Genomic DNA, 23326 nt, shown 5'->3' on the forward strand with positions numbered 1-23326 from the left:
AAACATCCTACAAAAGAAACCTCAGCCTTCAGAACTAGGGGAAGCTCCATGATATTTTGGACAGTTTGTAAATCTTGCATGCAAGAGAATGCTGAGACCAACCTTTGGAAATTACATCCATTCTAAAAGAATATTATGCTTAGCAAAGTGTTCAAGACACATAATTCAGCAGGCTACCTGGTTTGTGTGTGCTGCTAAGAAACAAAGTTACGCACAGAATCTCCTTATCTCTGCAAAGCTAATTAGTCCGTTATGGTAGGAAAACTTCATTTTAGACAGGATAGAGACAGGATCCTAATCTAGTGAAACTAAGTAGGATGGACAGAGATGCAGAAAGCATGTCCTGCCCTCATGGGGCCAAGATGGAAAATAGCGGGGTGAGAAAGCACCAGCTGGATTAAAGAGTCTCTGAGAGTAGCAATTCACATCTAAAGGAATAACATCAGACCAATAGAAAAGGCGTTCAGGATCCTAACCTCTCTCTCTGTCTCTCTATAGCCCCCCTCTGAAGTCTAACAGACAGTGCAAAGACCTTCACTTCCAACCTATTCCTCTTTCACTAATTGGTCAATGGCAAATGGCGAAGGAACTGCAACTGCCCAATGAGAACAGTGCTGTGCAGAAACGAATCAGCTTCAAATCCAGGTTATTTTGAAAGCAGGTAAGATTCTCTAACACTGGGATTGGTTTATTAGGAAGTCGGTCCAATCGTTCCCAAAACAAGAACATGATGAAATGCCACTAGGATAAACACATCACACTGAAAAATCTGTTTTGTCGGACGATGTCCTCATGAGACACATACTTACCAGTGGTCTTTCACCCTTTTACTACCCAACCCACTTATTACATAAATGAAACGGCTTCCTTCAAGTGTTGGAAACAGTTTAGATTGGCAGCACAGATGGTAATTACAAATACGTGCTGCTGACTTAGGGCACTGCTTAATCCAAATTTGAATAGGCTCCTGTGAGGACAGATAAGGTACAAATAGCTTTTATTTATCAAAATAAAACAACAACAACAAAAGAAAGAAAGAAATCCTTTTCTTGAAGCTCAAAACCTTTTTTCTGGCAACTCCCCCATTCCTTTAATACAGTGTTTATTCTTGAATCTTATTAAAGGCTGGGAGCATGTGGAACAAGCCCGCTGGATAGGGGCTGCGCAAATCCATGTGTTTCCTACCTCTTCCTAGTCCGGATCATTCCGTTAGGGCCCTTTGGTAGTGTGTCCATCAGCATAAGGGGAAGCCTATACGCGGTGCCTGGAGCCGCAAACCGGTGCTGGTAGAAGGAGGAGGCCGTTGTATTTGCTGGACTCAAGAGTTCTGCTTGCGACAAGCCATTCATGGAAAAGGTTCTAGAACTAGTTGCCTTTCCATAATTTCCACTGGTGCTGAAGTGCTTTTTTGGGGGGATCATTGGTGGATGAAATCCAGGCAGAGGGAGCTTCTATCCCAGATTAGAGTCAAGAAGGAAAAATAAAAAATGCTTTGCTGAGCTTAAAAATTACATCCCTACATCCACTCAAAGGCAAGGCCTCTGGCACCTACAGAGACAAGAAAGCAACTGCTTTGAAAGGGAAGGGGATCTCTGTTGCCCTCTTGTGCCTGACATTTATTTATTTAGAACATCTTAATACCACCTTCCTGCCCAATCAGGTTCCCCAAGGCTGTGAACATGGAAGCAATGTTTGTGGTCTTCCGTGACTTAGTCATTTCCCCTCTCCACACATCCAGTTCTGACCTAGGCTATTAACTTCCCTGCCAGGACATTTTAGACCTGGGCAAGATGGAGCCTGGAGTTTCCATCAGTGTGCCCCAAACTTACTACTCCTTTTCATACGTGTTTTAGAGGAGTTTCAATGAATATCTAACAACTGTCAGAACCATTATTGTATATTATACAGAAAACACAACTGTAGAACAGGCCAAAAAAAAAAAAGTACACATCGAAAACAAACAAGCATTCAGCCCAACGCTTGGTCCATGGAGGAATTAGACTCTTGATCTCTTATAAGCCAAGTTCTCACAGCCTCAAAGAGATCGCTCCTGAAGCGACAGACCACTGAAATTGCTCTGGAAGGCCTCCAGATACCCCTGGCTCACATTCATAGATTCAGCTTTCTCTGGCTGAGGGAGAAATATCCACTTGAGGCAACTAGGCGCGCAGAGGCCCCCAGGGCTGCAGAAGGGCTATAGGGGATAAAGAATACTGGGGAGCCCTGAAGCTCAGCAGTGAACACCAAGGCGTTGTTGTGAGCTGTTTCTCCCAGGACAAAGGAGGAGCCGGGAGTGGGAAAGGCAACGAGCTGAGTCCTGGAGGCATTGTCCTCTTTCTTTTTGGAAGGCGTCTCTCCTGCACAGTAAAACAAACAAGAGTGCCACAGTGGTTATACAATCCATAGGATCTAAAGTCAGTTCTCTGTCTCAGCTGTGGTTTGTCAGGATGCTGATATACACTTTGGCAGCAGGAATCTGGCATCCGCATGCCAGTTTAAGGACCAGTGAAGCAGGGCGAGTAATGATTAGGGGTCTCCAAACAAGGGGGGGGGTTCGGTTCAGATCTATTGAACCTGAAAACAAAAGATTTCAGTATTTCCAATAAAGCCCAAGTCCAAATACTGGTATGGTATTCAACCTGGGATTATTTGGGAGTCGAAAATTTTTCAGGTCCAATAGATCCGAGAAGAAAAAAACTCATTTTTTAAAATGTCAGCCCGAACCTGGGGCTAGCTTGGCTTTTGCTGCGGTATAGTTTAAACCATGGGACCGGTGGTGTTCCCAGGATCTACGTGTGGCGGGAAGAGACCCACCACTTCCACCCCACGCAGACCCATCCCCGAGGGCTTCTGCTGCGGCCGAGTTTAAACTGGATTACAGCTTCCCCAAGAGTAGCAATCTAATCAGAGGGTTACCATGGGGCCACTAGAAAAGAAGAACGTTCAGGGTCTTAACCCCTCTCTCTGACTCTCTATAGCCCCCAGCTAAAGCCTAATGATTAGTGCAAAGTCTTTCCCTTCCAACATGTTCTTCCAACTACCCAGTGAGAACATTGCTGTGCAAAAAAAAGAATCAGCTTCAGATCCAGGTTGTTATTTTGAAAACACTGGAATTAGTTCATTAAACCGCACCACAGCAAAAGTTGTCCCCCAGGATCTGTGTGCGGTGGGGAGATCTCTTTCTGCTGCACAAAGACCTGTGAGCATCAGCTGGGGCAGCGGAAGCTAAGAACTCCATGCAGCCCCACCTGAGTAATACAGCTGAATATCCCTGAATAAAAGTCAAAACATTCAGCTTGTGTTCGGACTCAGCTATACTTGTAGCCAATCAGATCAGGGAATCTATAATTGGCTTAAATAATACCCGCTAAATCAGGGGTAGTCAAACTGCGGCCATCCAGATGTCCATGTACTACGATTCCCATGAGCCCCTGCCAGCAAATGCAGGCCTCCTGCCTGCATTTGTTGGCAGGGGCTCATGGGAATTGTAGTACATGGACATCTGGAGGGCCGCAGTTTGACTACCCCTGCACTAAATACTGGTAAGGTATTTCCCAGGTATTTGGAGGGGGGAGGTCAGTTTAGCCCAATGTACACTCCTAATTCTGATTCCTTCCCATATGAATGCATCCTGCCCTCATCCCAAGCCAGGCAATACCCTTACAAGAAAAAGCCAGATTTGTTGACTTGCTTCTCTATGGGGCCATCCACATGAACTGGACTTCTATCTGAACAGCACAATGTCCTGATAAAGAGTCGTTCTTTTAAAATATTTAACCCTTACTGTTTAGAAAAATTTCAGCGATTAACATGAAGAAGCATCGAAGATAATCAGGCTAATAAGGTCTAAATTCTTACTAGATTCAACCAACCGAGCTACCTCTTGGGTTCCCAAATCACGCAGATACTTAATGCCGTGCCTTATATTCAAGAACCTATTTTGAATATCTACCCTGAGAAACAACCAACATGGTCACCCAGATGGCATTCTTGAGACCTGTACAATGTACCTTTAGGACCAACATCATCATCACATCCAGAGCATTACTACGGGACAAGGTTCTTGTTTCAACACCCAACAAGGATATGCCATGGCAGTGGTTCTCAACCTGGGAGTCGATCGACCCTTTCACAGGGGGTCGCGGCAGGGTGAGCAGCTTGGCGGGGGGGGGGGCACTGTTGCCACACCTCCTGAAGGCGCCTGCCAATTATATACAATTTATAACCAATTCATATACAATCATGAACATTGGATCTTCATACCACTGGTCAGTTTCAGTCTAATTTCTGTGAAAGAACCCTTGCATAATTTTATGGTTGGAGGGTCACCACAATATAAGAAACTGTATTAAAGGGTCGCAGCCTTAGGAAGGTTGAGAACCCACTGCACCATGGACTGCTCCAGAGCCCCACCACCACACGATTTGTATGCTTGGGTTCTACAGAAATACAGTTTTGTCATAAGCCCACAAGTACCATTGAGTTTGTTGGCAGGGAAGGCAGACAATTCTGGAAGAAGCTGGGAGTTGCAGGCTAGCAGCTTGTTTGCATCCAGGTTAATCTGACTCGGGATTGCAGACTGCTGGGAATGAACAATGGAGACGTAAAACTCCTCCAGTGCCTGCGACAGGCCATCAGCTGCACTTCCTGGAGAGTCCGTTGTCTGCAATCAAACGGAAACCTTGCTTACTGCATGAAGAAACCCAAGGAAAGTGTCTGAAGGTTGCCATATTAGCATGAATCCCCCAATCACTCAAGCAGCTGGAAAGACCAAGGTTGCACTGAAACGCAGCTAAAATCAGCCACTTCGTGCAACAGAAAATAAAGAACATTTAGAAACAACAGAACAAAGTTTGAGCCCAGGGTCACCTTTAAGACCAACAAAGTTTTATTCAAGGGGTGAGCTTCAATGCACAAGCACACTTCCTCAGACAATGAAATGGAAATCACCAGACTTTACATAAGGAGAGAGTAAAATAGCAGTAAATCAACAAACAGCACCATAAAGATAGCCAACAAATGTGCAGTGTAATGATGTTTATCAGCCCTTTGGGTTCCCCTTATAAACTTGGCTTGTTATTGGAGCAAGGTCCTTGAATCTGCTAAACATCTTCATTACGCTGCGTATTTCTTGAATAGCTTCATGATGCTGTTTACTAATCTTCTGTTGATTTATTCTCTCCAGGTTGCAGAGGAAAGCACTTGTGCAGAGAGACTTCCAGGAATTTCAGCGAACCAATTCAATAAAAAAAACGATGTCTTGTGACATTTTGGCCTGTGTTACTTTTGAATCAGGATGTTTTCTCATCTGTGACGCTGGAAAGATCTAACAGCCACATTGTACCATAAACTGTTTATGACGCTTTTGAAAAGGGAACAATGGATAGACCATGAAAACAAGACAAGGAGCAACTTAAAACAGTCCTGGCCAGGGAGAGTTGAGCTACAGAAGGGCTCTCTCTCTTTCTCTCACTCTCTCATACACACATACAGAGGAGGTGACTGGTCTGGTTCAGGTTTTTCTGAACCAGGAGCAGGCTCGCCATTTAACTCACAGAGAAATTTCCCAGGGAGTCTCAGCCCCAGAGGGCCACTGATGGCCAGGAGCCAACTCAGGCAAACGTAGGGACTCTGCCAGTGCCTCAAGGGCCACTTGATTCAGACCTTGATCAATTATTGTAGTTGGTGTCGGCTCATGAACTGTCTCCTCCCACACTGCTGACAGGGTTTTTTCTTGGGGGGGGGGGGGTTGAGGCAATACCCATTGTTGGTGCCACTGAGGGCCACGCAGAGGTGACTTGTAGCACCACAAGTGCCACTCAGCTCCAGGGCCACTCTCCATTCCTCATCTACCCTTGGGTCTTTACTATTTTTTTTTCTGGACACTTGCAAGATTGTAGTGATAGATTCAAGTGAGTAGCCGTGTTGGTCTGAAGTAGCACAACAAAAACAGAGTCCAATAACACCTTCAAGACCAACAAAGATTTATTCAAGCTTTCGAGTGCATGCCTTGAATAAATCTTTGTTGGTCTTAAAGGTGCTATTGGACTCTATTTAAGATTTGTAGCGTACATGATCTAATAGGATACGAAGAATACCCTACAGGGGGCATTAGAGATGTACAGTTAGTCTGCTTCAATCAGGAACTTCCTGCTGTTTTTCAAATAGTCTCCTCCTGAGTCTTAACCGGCTCAATTGGAGACTTCCTGCTCCTCTGGGCAGACGTCCACCCTCCTTACCTCCACAAAAATAGCACTTAAGACAGCTAGCCTGCTAGGACTCTCTTTACAAAATTGCTTCAATTCTCAAGCAAGCTAGTTAACCTTTAAGCAGCCAGTGCTCTGCCCCTTTCCATGTTTGGACTGTGCCAAAATCTTTCACTATAGACCCGGAGCGACTTCCGGTTTCAGCCTCCGGGATAAAGCCAGGGTACCATAAGGGGTGCCATTGAGTCATAACCAACCCAAGGAAAGGAGCCATAAAAGACAGATAAATGAATGTCACAGCACAATAATGATAACATCACCAGAGGCCAGTGGTTCGTTTCCCTGCCTTCTGCAACAGCCACCTGTAGCGCCAGTTCTTGGCTATGCTGGGTCTCAAGTCTCCCTGTGTTGATACAGGTTTGGCTGGAAAACACGGCGACGTTTGAGCACAGATTACTGCTGGGACTGCCTTTTTCTTCTTCTCCTGCCGACAGGAGAGGTTTCCAGTCCTCATCCCAGATTTCTGTGTATAAGTAGACAGATTCCAGATAGGGCATCTCTGGAACTGAACGCGGGCTGGCTGAAGCCTAGAAAACAAATCAAGGCAATGCTCCAGTGCTCTTCACTTCACAGGAGGAAAATGGCAATTCAGAAGAGGGGGGGGGCATAAACAAAAAAAGAATCTGTAATTTAAATTACAGTGCTTGATTAGGAGGAATTACACTCTCCTAAACCCAGTGGAATTTAGAAGCGTTTAATTCTGTGTAGGATAGCACTGTTACCACAATAACCTACATACAATATTTAAATATCACTTTAACAGTGATTCTTATTGACTCTCCCCCCCTCCCCCCAGTGTTAACTTTTCAACAAATAAATCTGGCTCCAGGTTGAAGACCGAATCCGATTCAAGGCTTTGATCCTTACTTTCAAAGCCCTAAACCAGGGATAGTCAGGGGCTCATGGGAATTGTAGTCCATGGACATCTGGAGGGTCGTAGTTTGACTACCCCTGCCCTAAACTGTCTGGAACCTCTGTATCTACAGGACCGACCCTTTTGCTAAGCGACCAAAACCTGCTCAAGATCCCCCAGCCTCAAAGAAGTAAAACTGACCAAGGTTTGTTGGCCCTGGCGTTAGCTTGGTGGAATGCTCTCCCTAGTGAGATCAGGGCCCTCCATGACCTTAAACAATTCTGGAGGCCTATTGATCAAGACCATTGAAATTGTGTTGATTTAGAACTACTGTTGGATTATTGTTGATGTTACTTCCGACTATGTTATATATTTAGGTTGTTCCATGTATCACCCCGAGATGTTATATGTAAACTTCCCTGAGCCGTATGGGAGGGCAGTATAAAAATCTAATTAATTAATTAATTAGTAAGACAGAACTCTCCTGCCAGGCCTCTTGTTGAGGTTAAGAATAACATAATGTAAATGCTGGCCACCCTCCTCGAGAATTCACCTAACTGCCCACAGACTAAGCATCATCCAAACTCTCTGCAACTGTAAAATAGGTTGTAATGTAATTTGAACTATTTAAAACATTTTAATTTAATTGATAGTTTTGTTATATATGTAGCCTAGGGGTTTCATTTTTATCTGATGTTACCTGCCCTGAGTCAACCAAGAAGGGTGGGATAATAAAAATAACTGTATTTATTACATAAAACAGGCTTTCTCAGCCAGGTTACTCGATGGACCTGGAAGGGTTTCCCAAATGGGTGGGAGTTAATTTTAATATATTTTTAAAATATGTTAAACATTTATCAGGCAATATGACTATATATGGTAATGTCAAACCGCACCCTCCCTCCCAAAATGGCCACTGATGGGCATGGAGGTGATAGCAAGGGGAGGGGTCCTGTGTGGGCGTGTCCACAGCAATGCTTCCCAACCATATTCTGCACGATCATGCCTCTTCCTGGGTTCTCGAAGCCTGAAGAATGTTTCAGGGGTTTCTCAAGAGTAAAAATGCTAAGAAAGGTTGATATAAAAAGAATAATGTACAAAGCATTCTCATAAAAATAGGTAACAACGAAATTTCTCTCTACTCATGTTCATGGCTTAAACTGCCTTGTAAAGGAGGGACAGACCTTCTGGGGAGGGAATAAAATCAGAATTTACTTAGGATTTTATTTACTTCATTTATGCCCCGCCTTTCAGACCAATGGTGACCCAAAGCATTTAACAACGTTCTTTTCACCCCCACTTTATCCACACAGCAACCCTGTGAGATAGCTTAGGCCAGCAATATATGACTGGCCCAAGAACATCCAGTAAGCTTCATGGCAGAGAGGGGATTTGAACCCAGGTCTTCTAGATCCTAGTCCAACACTTACCACCTTGGTTATTGTTACACCAACCAGCCAGCTTGGTGTAGAGCAGTGGTCCCCAACGTTTCCGAGGCTGGGGACCGGCAGGGCATCGGGCCATGCCCGCGCATCGGGCCGCGCCCGCGGGCCGCGCCCATGCATCAGGGGCCTCGGGGCAGCATCAGGGGCCTCGGGGCCCCGTTTGTTGGCCCTTCAGGGCAACTGGTTGGCGACACGTTGCTGGAGCAGATGGACCACTGGTCTGATCCAGTAAGGCTCTTCTTATCGTCTCGAAAAATAAAAAAATTAGAAATATCTTCATGGATCCACTTGTCCTGTCTCCATTAGCATCTCTTTCGTTTGCATTATAATGAGAAAGGCAACATATTTCAGGTTTTCTCAGACCAGTAATGATTTCACAATTTATGTGAACATCATTCTGCAAAGTGCTGCAAGCGCTGGGGGGTGTGGAACAACTGCTAGGTCATAACCACTAGATGAGCTCTAAGATACAGATGGGATAGTACAGTTTCGTCTGCCCTGTATCACGGCAGAGGCACTGAGTCATGACAACACAAGCACAGAGCAGTGATTCAGCGGCTTCATGAATGCAAGCTGACAGCTTGCAGCTTTTCCTGGTCCGCTAGGCTCCTGGGATGATATGAAATGATGTGAAGATCTAGGATTATATACTGTTCAGTTGGAAATATTCTTGATGTCTTGTAAGTGGAAACTCCTGCAGTCTCTGCCCCTTAGTTTGGGAAGACTGTTTCTTTGGCATTTGTCTCGAATTCTCAGGAGAGTCTTTGCAGGGGTTTCTTGCATGACAGTCACATGACTTCTTAGCAGAAACATCCATGCTGCCAAATCAGGCATGCCAAATCATCCCTGTTCACATCATGCCTCTAGAAATAAGAACAGGCTAGTCAGTCTTTTTTGGTTCCAATGAAAAGCTGGATGCCACTTAGCGCGAGTTGGTCTTACAGCAATACCAGCTCATTCAGCACAAGGATCACCACCAGAACCATGAGACCCATGAATCCAAAGATGAGAGCTCTTTTTTTCTTGACCCTCCCTGAACATTTGCAGGGGCACAAGGATCTACTGTTCAAAGAGGGTAAAGGTTGAAACTTTCACCAGACTTGTGTAAGCTAATACAGACAAACATTAACGGATCTGGACAAAATAAAGGGAAGATGGGAACAATACAAAAAAGATGACGACGAAGACAAGTTGTTTTTTTATATGCCACTTTTCTCTACCAGGAGTCTCCAAGCAGCTTACAATCACCTTCCCTTTCCTCTCCCCACAACAGAAACCCTGTGAGGTCGGTGAGGCTGAGAGAGCGCAGATATTCCTGCTCGGTCAGTACAGCTTTATCAGTGCTTTGGTGAGCCCAAGGTCACCCAGCTGGCTGCATGTGGAGGGGTGGGGAATCATACCCAGATCGCCAAATTAGAAGCCACTGCTCTTAATCACTACACGAAGCTGGTTCTCTCTATACTATACAAAAGAGATAGCAGTTTCCTTCCCCAAAGAACCTGCATTTTCAGAAAATGTACCAAGAGAAAATGTGAGAAACTAATCACCAGGAGTAGATGGCACATCAACAGAGTTATTCCAAGCCACCAAAACAGAGTCCATAATAATCTTAATAAAATATTCCAACACATATGGAAAACAAAACAATGGCCCACAGACTAGAAATGCTCAGTCTACATTCCAATTCTAATCAAAGGAGATGTCAAAGACTGTAGCAACTATCAAGCCACCATATTAATTTCTCAAGCAAGTAAAGTAACACCCAAAATCTTACAACAAAGACTGTTACCATATATGGAACAAGAAACTCCAGATATTCAAGCTGGATTCAAAAAAGGAAGCAGTGCTAGAAATCATATTGCAAATTTACACAGATTATTGGAACATAAAAATTTTTCAGAAGGAAGTCAGGTCATTTTTCATAGATTACTACAGAACATTTGACAGTGTAGATCAGGGGTCCCCAACCCCCGGTCCGCGGCCCAGTATCAGGCCGCAAAGGCCATCATACCGGGCCGCCAGCGGCCGCGCCTGCCTCCCCCCTGCAGCGAGAGGGAGGGAAGAGGCCGGCACGGCAGCCGGCGCGCCAGCTACGCAAACGCGCAGAACTGCCGCGCATGCGTGTTTGCGCCCCCTGGTGGCCAAAACACGCATGCGTGGCAACTCTGTGCATGCGTGTTAGCGCCACCTGGTGGCCAAAACGCGCATGCGCAGCAATTGGGCATGCGCGTTTATTAGCAACTGCGGCAGCCGGGCCGCTGGCTCTCCCCCACCCCCGGAGGCGGTCCCCGACCAGAAGAAGGTTGGGGACCGCTAGTGTAGATCATGACTATTGTTCATTTTAAAAGAACTGAATGTGCCACAATATTTGTTTTTTTTATGCACAACCTATACTCTGGACAAGGGTATCAAACAAAAGGCAGGAAGAATATAAGAGAAGCCGTGTTGGATCAAGCCAATGGTCCACCTTGTCCAACACTCTACCACAGGTCTAACAGCGAGGCCAGAATTCCTGAAGCCCTCGCACTGTTGCCCCCCCCAAGCACCTAGAATATGGAGTATCAATCTACAACCCAGAAATCAGAAGGAAACTGATATGGGGAAGGGTAGCCATGAAGGAGATAGAAAACACTGTTATTATTAATAATAAGACTTTTTTATTTCTATCCTGCTCTTTTCTGGTTGGTGTAGGGCAGATAATATCTGACTTAAAATTATTATACAAAATTAATAAACACATTACAACTGAACCCACTCCTCCTAATGATAGTTCACATCTTTCTAGTGGATGTGTTCTTAAACGGTGTGGGGATATGTTGCTAGCAACCAAGATCAGGATAATTAATACCACAGCTTTCCCTACTGCTATGTATGGGTGTAAATGTTGGACAATAAAGAAAGATGACATTAAGAAAGTTGACTCATTTTTATAACCTAGTGGCCTAATTAGGGTTCTTTTCCCAGCATAACACTCCCAGTTAATCACACTGAGAGAGAAAACTTTCTAAATATTTTTACTGCAGAAGAAATACAGGCACAGGGGGGTTCCCAAATCTGCACAAAGAACAATAGGATTACATTGTGTTACATACTCTTTCCTTGGAGGCTGGGAAAGATGATGCCCCTTGCAAGATGAGCCAATAGCCTGGGGTCTCTATCTCCCCACTCCACCTTCCTGGAACACCCTACAGCTGTAACACCAGCCTTCCAAGAACTGCTGACAAGACTCTGGGTCTTTGCCTAGCATCAATCCCAGCCCCCAAGTTTACATATTGTAATGGCTTACTCATGGCCTTCTGGCCTTGGCGCACAAGATAAGACTGGCTTCACCTTGCTCCAAACATTTCCTCCTCAAACTCATGGGGAAGTTATACTCTGGAGAGGAACATACTGCTCTCTTGATAAAAAACAAGGGTCAAAACAGTCAAACCCATATGCGGAACTATAGTTAATTTCTAATAACTGTATGATCAATCAGAAAGTTGCAATCATTTTCTTTACCACCATGCCATCAATTTGAAATGTGGTGTGGGAGGAGAGTTTTACAGATACTGTGGATGACCAAAAAGACATGTCAAAAGGTTCTAGATCAAGTCTCAACTCTCCTTAGAAATTACAATGAGTAAACAGATTATTGTACTTTGGTCATATTATGCAAACACAAAGTCAATGGAAAAGAAAATCATGCTAGGAAAAGTTGAAGGCAGCAGGAAAAAAGGAAGATCCAACAGGAGATGGATTGAGACAGTCAAGGAAACCATGGTCCTCTGTTAACAAAAAGATGTTTTGGAAGTCATTAATTCATAGGGTTGCCAAAAATCAAAAATGACTTGGCAGTGCTGAACATATATGCACACACACACAGCAAACTCTTTCAATTATGAAGAAGTGACTCCTTTACTGAAGAGCTATTGCCAATGTGATATGCTTTACCTTTATAACTGGAAGTAATACTGGTGATGTTAAATCTTTATATTAAGACCATAATTGCAACACTTGAAGAAGAAACAGAAAGCGGGATTGTATACCTGGCACCCCGTTCTGGTTGCAAAAACATTTAACATAACCTAGGACTGCATTTAATAAATTTCAAGAAGATACCACTTTTGGTTTTGTTTGCTTTGGGGTATATTTCCACAAGAAACCAACAGTGTTTCTTTATATGTCCCCCCATTATTATGCAGACTTGTTTGGGGCTTTTGCTTTAAATCAATGCAGCTGCTTTAAATCAATTTTTGCTTTAAATCAATGCAGCTACAACTTGTAGATAATATTTAAGGCACACAAGATGAAATAGTTGAGGATCAGCTATTACTTAGTCACCAACGAAGCACAAATCAGATTCCAAAAGTAATCCCATGCTGACGGTAAGGACATATTATTGTTTACACAAAAGTCAGTAGGTGAGGGATTTAAATTAAAAGGTTACAGCCTGCCCCCAAGTTAAATGAAAGGATTGGTAAACAACCATTAGAGTTAATTAAGCTGCATGAGCCAGACTAAGACATCAGAAATACTTCCATGCTTCCCACAGAAGAATGGGAACGTCTGTGGGCTAAGATCCCTAAACTCACAAATAATCAAACTCTAAGAGAAAACTGGTATAAGATTATTTATAGACTAGCTGCAAAGCCCATTCATAAGAACGGGCTTTGAAAGTCCCCCCCCCCAGGCCCCTGTGGGCCACCGGTGCTGTGGCCGCCTCCCTGGGGCACGGCAAGCGTTCTCGCCGCCTAGGGAAGGGAAACTTCCCCCCCCCACACACAAACCGTTGCCACAGTTGCTTCCCTGGGGCCCAGCAAGCGCTTTCATCGCCCCTGCGAGAGTGCTTGCCGGGCCCTGGGGAAAGGAATCTTCCCCACCAGCACCACCATTGATGCGGCCGGTTCCCTGGGGCCCGGCAAGCACTCTCGCCACCTCTGCGAGCCGGCAAGAGCGCTTTGCGAATCACAAGGAAGGGAATCTTCCTCCCCTGCAAGCGGGCGAGCAGGGAGGATGGGAGGTGGAGAGAGAGGGCCAATCAGGGTGCGGCCAGCTTTGTGGCTTTGCTGGCCACACCCTGATTGGCCCTATTCCATCACAGACAGCGAGGACAGTCTCCACCCCCAGGCCTGTTTCACAAATATATAAGAGCAACAATGGATAAGGATAGGTTATTACAAAAATGGCTAAGGGATACAACAATGTTTGTTGGAAGTGTAATGACAAAGTGGGGTCCTTCTTTCACATATGATGAAGATGTGGTAAGGTGTATAAATTCTGGACAAAAGTGCATGGTCTTTTAGAAGTAATGTTTAAGATTAACCTCCCTTTAAGACATGAATATATTATCTACTCAAGCTAGAACCTTTTTTTTCTACGTGACTACAACAGCAAGATTAGTCTTAGCCAAGATTTGGAAATCTTCAGAAATACCGACCATTGAGACATGGCTGAATAAAGTTATGGAACTATAGAGAATGGTGCAGCTTACATCTATCTATATTCAATAAAAGACCAACTGAAGAATATCAGGAGCAATGGCCATACTGCTTAGACTACCTTGCTAATTGAAGAGCTATGGATATCAGGGATTGAGGGGGGGTGAGGGATGAGGTAATAATGTATATAGTTTTTGTCTCTTTCTGTCTTTATATTTTATATACTCAAAATAAAAATGGGGGGGAAAAAAAGAAATACTTCCAACATTCTCATTGCCATGGAAGTTCATGATGGCAAGAGCAAGCAGCGTCAAGATCTAGCAGAAACCACACAACACAAGTAGTGCCTTGCCGGATCCATCTTAATTGTACATTATATATTCAGCAGGACAAGGAGACTTCCCTCAACTTGTCCCCAGCTTGAAGGAAGACTGAAGGGGGGGGGGTGGAAAAGGTATCATATATGCTTTAGGACGGGAGAGAAAGGGACATTGACTGGTGTAGTACATGCAAAGTACTAGGACATGGTTTTCCAGAGAGGGACAACCAATTCCCTCAGGAAGTGACCTAAGAAACTGTGCTTGGGACCATGGAATGTAATTGCAGTGTGGGGCTACAGGTCACAAGACCAACGCAACACCTTGGAACTTGGGCACAAATGACACAGATGAGCCAACTCGTTTTGTGTACCTTTTCTGGGTGCCCCCCTCTCCATGTTGGAAAGACATCTTGTGTAGTCCTACACAGGACTAAACTACACCTCACCAGCATCCCTTCTGCATTGTCTACATTTAATGTCAGTTTGCTTAGGGCAACTGGACTAGAACGTTTAGTCAGAGAAATGCAGAGAGTTGGGTTGCATTAACAGATGGCCAAAGATCTCAGTCAATGGACTTGGAAGATCTCAGTCAATGGACTCTAGACGCTCAAACCCTGTAGTACACCAGAAGAAAGCATCCAAAAGAAGTCAAGTTATTATCACTATTGATGGACACTTTAGTATAGAACCCTCCCTTCCAAAAAACCATGAATGCAGCAATGATAAAGGGAGTTCAAACAGCCTTGGCTAGTTAAGACCGCCTTTCTCAGCTTTTTTACTGTTGACAAACCCGTGAAATATTCTTCAGGCTTTGAGAGACTCCAGAAGAGGCGCAAGTGTGCAGAATATTGTTGGGAAGCACAGCTGTGGACATGCCCACCTGAGGGCCCTCCCCTTCCCCCCCTCTCCAGGCCCATCAATGGCCACTGTGGGAGGGGGTGAGTGGGTCAACATGAGGTCTCCCCTGCTGTGGCTCTCAAGTAACTGGCAATCCAAGCTACATTGCCCCTGATCATGGAGGTTCTTTTTTAAAATCAAAGCAAACATGTCCTGCTAGACCTATCTCCCATCAATTTGCCAAGTCCCTGCAATCATATTTTGTGGCAGGGTACATCTTACGTGTTGCTGAAAGAAATGACTAATCGATTCATGACAAATAGGAGTTATCTATTTAACTGGGAGACATATAATCACTTTTAACCATACCTTGAAGAAGCCTTGGGGGGGGGGGGTGAAATGTATTGGGAATTTTTTTTAACTGAGTAATAAAATAATTTTACTTTTCTTGCACCACCGGCATAGGCCTTGTTTTTCGATACTTAGTGACAGATGTGCCTCTTTATTTTCTCGCTAAATCAGTAGTGGACCAAACACTTCAGCCTTTTCCCTATTTATTTACATACTGAAGTTTTAAGGATTAATAGTTAGGGAATAAAGTTGATCCCCCCTCCCCACAAAAAATCCCAGCACACCTGAATATGGACTTCATTTTTGCAAAGTTCTGAAGAGGTTGTTCCTGGAAGATCCTGAAGAACGGTGGAAGCATCTCCGTTTTTCAAACCAGCCTTCAGCTCTGGACTGGGCTTCAGATATAAGGAGGAAGGATTTAAGTCTCTGAAGCCCTGTTAGACAGAAACAAGGACAATTAAGGAAATGTTTTACACTTGTCAAGGCAAAAAAAAAAAATCTCTGAGTGACATTTCATAACAATAAAAATCTGCTTCATGACAGAGACCAGTCATAATGATCCAATGTCTTTCGTTTTACAGGTTCTCATAAAAAAAATGCTATTACCCACATTTCGTTAAATGGCTGGAATCTATAATGAAAGTGTCAAGACGGAGAGAATTCCTAACAGCTCTGGCTCAAAGGTCTCTCTATAAAAGCAACTGCATTAAATCCATGGCCGTCAAAACTGACAGGCAGACAGGACTAGAAAGATGAGGCCAATCACTGGTCTCTCTCCGACTCCTCATTGTGTGGTACCACAGCACACGGTTGTCTTTTGCAGTGAGCGTGTGGAGTATACATGGACATGCCACCGAACACTCAGGGTCAAAAATTAGGGCTCTGCAATTTAGGGGCAAATCCCTTGTGGTATCCACTGTGCAGATGAGTGCTTTAAGATTCACATATCTATTCAGCATTTTTACAGCATCTGATATAGGCCAAACTTCATATTCAGAAGTCCAGTGTGTGGTAGAAGAAGAGCTGTTTTTTTGTACCCAGCTTTTCACTACCAGAAGGAGTACCAAAACGGCTTACAAACACCTTTCCCTTCCTCTCCCCACAACAGACAACCTGTGAGGTGGAGGAGGCTGAGAGAGTTTGTTGCCTTGCTGAGAAACAAGCCTTCTGTAAGCAAGTCTATGACCTTGCAATTCCTGCTCTCTGACAGCGATCCAGAGGTAACCATTATAGTCGCCAGAGTCCTAATTAAGATACTATTCTATATTTTATAGCTCATTTTATCATTTTAAGATCTGTTCGGTTATGTAACCCCATGGCCTATTTTATTATCTCGTTGCATTTTTAAGTCCTGTTTCTATATGTTTTACGGTTGTTTTATGCCAATAAAAGGTGACTGACTGACTGAGCTATGAGAGAACTGTGATTGGCCCATGGTCACCCAGCTAGCTGCATGTAGAGGAATGGGGAATCAAACTCAGCTCTCCAGGTTAGAGTCTACCGCTTTTTAACCACCACCCCACCCCACACTGGCAAAAAAGTAGTTTTGTCTAAGGCCTGTGAGATCTTGTCCAAATTTCCCCGACAAATCAAAATATTCTTAGCATTTCCTACACCACACGCATGCTCTGGTTTAAGAGCATGGGGCATGTGGAATCTCCTTGGGGAAAAAATGTCAGTACCACCTCCAGAATACAATGGTGGTAAGGGGAATCATGAAAGTTATTGATTATCGGCTGTGGTGATGTGGCCTCATCCCCAGCTTGATAAAATCATCCTGAATTTCAAATGGGGAGGCGGGAGAGTCCATATTTAAATCCATTATTTGTCAAGTTGTAAACTGGTTCCAAAGGGCAAACAAACCATAATAATTTGCAGCTAACGAAAACCTGTACACAACAAGAATAATAATCCAGAACATCTGGGCATCTAATCCACACGCCTTTTGAACTTGGGAGTTATCTGCCTAGAGCAGTGGTGGTCAAACTGTAGCTCTCCAGATATCATGGACTACGTGAGCAGGGGCTCGTAGTAAATGTAATCCATGGATATTTGGAGAGCCTACAGTCTAGGTCAGGGGTGGCCAAACGGTGGGTAGTCAACAATAACATAAAGATATTTGCATTGCCTCTGTCTGTCCATGTGTCTATCCAACATGAAACAGAACCTTTGAAAAGCATTCACTGGTAGCTGCTGATCAGGACAACATTTCCCTATTAGATAAAAAATTAAGGCTAAATTCAGCAGTAACAGTTAATCGTTCTTTTCATTAAATTACACAGGAGAGCAAAACACAAAATACATTCTCTCCCTTCTGAAGTCAGCAGGACTTCAAATTGTTTAACTATAGCTGATCTGTGCCCCCAAATGACTCTATTTAGTTGATAGTTTCAGAGGATAACTATGTTCGCCTGCAGTGGAACAGCTATATTCAAGTCCAGTGGCACCCTGGAGAGCAATACAATTTTCAGGGTACGACCTTTTAGTGAGTCAAAGCTCTCTTCATCAAGTATCTGACAAAGGGAGCTCTGACTCTCAGAAGCTCATACCCTGAAAACCTTGCTGGTCTCCAAGATGCTCTTGTACTAGAATTTACCTGCTTAATTGACTGTCATAACATCCCTAACTGGCCAGAACAGCACACAACACGTTGTGTCATTTTTAAAGGCCTGACCTCGAGTCAGATTTGCTCCCCCAGGTTCTCTTCTTTACATCAGGTATTAAGTTCTTAACAAAATGGCTCAGCTCAAACGTCACACCAAAATCACAGTTTGGGTCAACCATAGTTAAGAATGCTAATCATGGCGCAGTTACGGACTTTTAAAGAACAACGTGCAGGCACATACTCTGCCTTGTATCAAAAGGCGGTTTCATATTGAACCAGGTTATTCTAAAAAGAGATAAAGATAAAGTAAATAATTTTAAAATGGCAAAAAAAGCTGATCTAGGATTGGTTTGTTTTTGTTGGCAGAATATGCATAGATGTGCAGTGAGCATAACTGAACAGATTATAAAGGGTGTCCTGTGGGGGCACTGGAAGGAGACACATATTTAGCGTACATAGATTAAGATTGTTTTTGAGCCGTTTATATCAAAATTGTGTTGTTGATGCAGCAAACTTCTGTTTTACTGTTTTTTAAATTCTTGAATTTATATTTGTATGGTTTACGGGGCTATTAATTAAACCTTAATAAATCTGTAACCGTCAACTATTTAGCATAGACCGAAGAGGAACTTTCTGATTTTCAAATTATCTCCTCCAATGTCCTGAGGACACTTCCTGCTTTTGGAGAGCACTTCCTCCCTGCGTGTCTCTAGAACAGCAGATGAACAACAGAAAAATGACTGCAGACAACAGCTAGAAAAGTTCTCGCTCTCTCTCCACAGTTGTTTATTCTTTAAGTTTCCTGATGTTCGGTTCTCTCTGCCAACAATTTTTAACTAATTCATTCATCCCATAAACAAGTAATCCTGCTGTTTCACAGATTTTGGGACAAGGCTGTTTCAGAAGCAAAATAAGCTAGTCACATGCTCCTTTTGATCTTCCACACAAGAAACTTCAGATTTAGAGTGTGCCATCAGACATCAGCCTTTTTGGCTTTGGTTCAGTGGGGAGAGATGTTTCTCCCTTGGCTTAGCAAGGTTCACAACAAGCCAGTCTGAGACTGCCATGCTCCATAATACATACAAATCTCTTGGGCGGCAGCCCTAATAACCCAGACTAGACTAATCTCATTAGAGCTTGGAAGCTAAGCATGGCAGGTACTTGGATGGAAGACCAAAAAGGAAGAGAGGGGCTCCCATGCAAAGGAACGTGACAGCAAACCACCTCTGCTCATCTCCTGTCTTGAAATCCTCATGAGGTGAGACTTCATAGCGTCATTGTGAGTTGGTTTTGACTCAATGCTACACTTTACTCATAATCTTTTTGATCACCTCTTCACACAAGTAGCCTTCTCTACAGGAATTTGTCCTCTTTTCACCTTGGAAGGAATGTTCTCTCTGCAGACCACTGCATGGCCTCCTAATCTCAATACATCATGGAAGTAGATATCTTCAGCAGAGCTGGTATCACAAAGGAACAGATGAAGGACACCTTCTATGTATTCATCCACCACTCCCACCAGCAGCTTCAATCCACACAACCTTTGGAATTCAAGTATGGCACCAGAAGTCCAATCGCCCTTGAACAAAGGAAGGATAAGCCCAAATTTCAGAGGACTGGGAGAGACATCAATCATTCGTTTATACAGAGGACACCATTATAGCACAGAGGACACAGCCCATAGTGTAGATTCCCTGTAGTGTACAAGGCAGGTTGATTGGCATGTTGAATTAGAACTGTAACACCCAGGATGAAATTGCAACTCAGCCATGGGGCTAACTGGGTCACCTTGAGCCAGTTCTGCTTTGTCAGTATTATGTGCCTCACAAGATTATTGAGAAGATAAAATCTGGATGATAACGAAGCCACGTATGTTACCCTGAGTTCCTTGAAGAAAGAGTATAACAAAAACTCTCTCTCATTAAGCACAAATATAGATTACAGTGCATGTCCATCCCTTGGGGATGGTCATATCAAGTGGCGATTTGCACATGTGAACAAAGCCATTACAGCTCTAACCCCATCCAGTGAAATATCTTATCACCTCATATTCCCAAATGCAATACTTTTCAAGTGGTAATTCACACAATTACCAATATTAAGTACAGAACAGTTCAGTGATATAAATGCGCTGGTGAATCAGATTCAGAACAACTTAGGAGTGCCTCAAGTAGTTTTTCAAACAAATGGCTTTACAAACAAAAAAACTGAATATAAGGGCTCCTTCACTGCTGACCATTGAGACTGCAACTTCTGTTTCAAACTATGTCGACACATATGGTCAGGTCTAAGTAGAGATGGAAGGAAACTGGAAGTGGACATTTCAGAGTGAGAACTCCTAGCTAGTCCTTCTGTTCATAAACTAAATAACAAGATTATGCAGACAGGCCATCTCAGTGAACGCCCCACAATTAAACAGCATTGGCTGAATTTTCATGCTGCTTTTGCTAACAGTCATTCTATTTGTATGCATGTAGATATGTATTAGGGTTGCGCGCTCTGGCACACTCTGGCTATTGCGGCGAGCACCGAAGCCTGAGGCGGACAGCACCGCAGCACGGAGGGGTGGTGGTGGTGCGCCAGTCAGCGCCCGCACACAGCCGCAGAGCTCTGCACCTGCATGTGGGCACCGGCTGGTGCACTGCCTTCAGTGCCACCTTGGGCTTTGGTGAAGCATGCAATCCTAAGTATGTACATGAGAGACAGAAATGTTTATGAGAGAACGTGTCCAGAGGAGGGCAACAAAGATGGTGAGGGGTTTGGAGACCAAGACGTATGAAGAAAGGTTGGGGGAGCTTGGTCTGTTTAGCCTAGAGAGGAGAAGACTGAGAGGGGATTTGATGACCATCTTCAAGTATTTAAAAGGGTGTCATATGGAGGATGGAGCAGAATTGTTCTCTCTTGCCCCGGAGGGACAGATCAGAACCAATGGGATGAAATGAATTCAAAAGAAATTCTGTCTAAACATCAGGAAGAAGTTCCTGACAATCAGAGCGGTTTCTCAGTGGAACAGGCTTCCTCGGGAGGTGGTGGGTTCTCCACCTTTGGAAATTTTAAAACAGAGGCTAGATAGCCATCTGACGGAGAGGCTGATTCTGTGAAGGCAAAGGGGTGGCAGGTCACAGTAGATGAGTGATTGGGATGTGAGTGTCCAACATAGTGCAGGGGGTTGGACTAGATGACCCATGATGTCCCTTCCAACTCTATTATTCTATGATTCTATGAGACAGAAATGTATATGAGAGACAGAAATGGCTTTTAACTGTCTTACAACTGCTTGGGATGACTAAAAACCAAGTATATACATACCATTGCAGGTTTCATCTGGGCCAAGCAACAAGGTGTAGCCTGGGCAGGAAGGTTTGCATAGCAGTCCCTGCCATAAGAGCAAAGCAATCTTAAAAACTGGGATGCAACAACATCAAGAGGCCCATGTGGTCTTCTCTGGGCATTTCAACAGGCATCTTTTTCCATATCTGGTTATTTATTTGTCTAAAAAGGCAACACTGCAAGCATGGAAATTAGCACAAACACTTCCAAGTCACCTCTTATTTTCTATTATCAGGCCCAGCTATCTCATATCGATTTCATATGGGACAATGAATCAAAAGTCAACAGATGAACCTTATACAGCAGAATAGAATAGACCGACTGAACCAGGCATCCTCAACCTTGTTCTGCCTGCAGGTGCTTCTGGAATTTGAGATCAAGAAAAGGTGACAGGTGCCACTACAAAATGGGTGGCTTGGCCAAGCACTAAATGGCTAAGCCATTTCTTACCCCTTCCTCTTTCTTATGTTGCTGCTTGGGCCACACATGACACACTCTAGAAAATAAGACCTATTACAATCTGCGTTGGGTGCATGTCAGGCAGTCACTCAGGTTTGTAATTACTCACAGCTGCTCGAAATTAACCTTCTCCCTCCCCAAGGCAAACAACAACTGCAGAGCAGAGAAGAGGAAATTAAACAATGCTTTATATTTAATTCAGGCTAGAGGGGCTGTGGGCAGCATGTAATAGTGCCTAGGCATGTGAGCAGGTGGGCAGCCACAGTCATCCAGTTCAGCCCGCCACCTTCTCAGGGACTTCAAGATCACACCCTCTTGACAGGTGCTCATCCAATCTCCTAAAAACTTTCCAATGAAGGCAACTTCACCACCCTCCGAGGCAGCATATTCCATCTACAGACAGCCCTCACTGCCCCAAAATGTTTTCTAATATTTAAGTGGAATCTTTTTTCCTGTCATTTGAATCCATTGCTCCTAGTCCTTGCCTCTAAAGCTGCAGTTGGCCCCCTCTTCAACATGTCTGCCTTTTTATGTAATGAGGCAAGCAAGCATGTGCCAAGTTGGGGATCACTGTTCTAAACAGCCAGCTGTTTTATCACACGTCCAGAACAGCTAGCACATGCTAAAAATTCTAATTACTGCCAGGTTACCTCAAAGTAGCCTTTTTCAACCTTCTGACTGTGGAGTAACCTGTGAAATATTCTTCAAGCCTCAACTAACCCCGGAAGTGATGTCAGCTGGCCATGTCTCCCTGCCACACCCCAGAGAGTCACATGTTTACAGTGAACATGCCACTGCTAATAAAATAAAATACTTGTGAAATTAACTTTTTATTGTGCAGGCAGCACTTTGCCTGAGCAAAACAAGGAAGCATTCATCTCAGCAGTTGTAAAAGCCCACCATGCAAGGCAGCAGTTCTCCTCAGGGGAGATCACTTGTAACTTTTGGGAGATCTCCAGGCACCACTAGGAGTTTGGTAATCCTAGCAAGACCTGAGAAGATATTTTCCCAGGGTCGGAAATGGTTGCCAGGGCAAGGGGAAACCTGGGAAGAAAGCAGGACCTGGGGATACCCTGGAATTACAGCTCAACTCCAAACTACAAAGATCAGTTTCACTGTAGAAGATGGCTGCTTTAGAGCAGGGGTAGTCAACCTGTGGTCCTCCAGATGTTCATGGACTACACATGCTGGCAGGGGCTCATGGGAATTGTAGTACATGAACATCTGGAGGACCACAGGTTGACTACCCCTGCTTTAGAGGATAGATTATTACATTGGACCTGGTCCTTTCCTGCATGAATATCTGAATCTCTTTACTTGCAAAAGCCTTCCCCCAGCCATTTTCTGCCAGCGGGGCTTTGAAAAGAAATTCTGAGATGGTGGAAATGGGAGATGAGCGAAATGGGAGGATCCAATGGGGAGAGTGCAGAAGAATCCCTCC

General features: G+C 44.1%; 1 protein-coding gene across 7 annotated transcripts in view; it reads right to left on the minus strand.

Annotated features, from left to right (window-relative positions):
* Window positions 1–980: 980 nt before the first annotated feature.
* Window positions 981–23326, minus strand: part of TDRD5 (tudor domain containing 5) — a 65496-nt gene continuing 43150 nt past the window's right edge. For 6 of the 7 annotated variants that reach the window (XM_077332442.1, XM_077332447.1, XM_077332446.1 and 3 more), the window contains 6 exons: window positions 21406–21472; window positions 19475–19675; window positions 15776–15925; window positions 6527–6793; window positions 4477–4663; window positions 981–2357 (listed from right to left, as the gene is read on the minus strand). In XM_077332442.1, coding sequence (XP_077188557.1) covers window positions 2110–2357; window positions 4477–4663; window positions 6527–6793; window positions 15776–15925; window positions 19475–19675; window positions 21406–21472 — 1120 coding nt within the window. In that variant the 3' untranslated portion in view covers window positions 981–2109. The remainder of the gene's footprint in view (window positions 2358–4476; window positions 4664–6526; window positions 6794–15775; window positions 15926–19474; window positions 19676–21405; window positions 21473–23326) is intronic. The other variant, XM_077332445.1, reaches the window with a different exon arrangement.

Source organism: Paroedura picta, chromosome 4, assembly GCF_049243985.1.
Source record: "Paroedura picta isolate Pp20150507F chromosome 4, Ppicta_v3.0, whole genome shotgun sequence".
In the NCBI taxonomy this organism is placed as follows: domain Eukaryota; kingdom Metazoa; phylum Chordata; class Lepidosauria; order Squamata; family Gekkonidae; genus Paroedura; species Paroedura picta.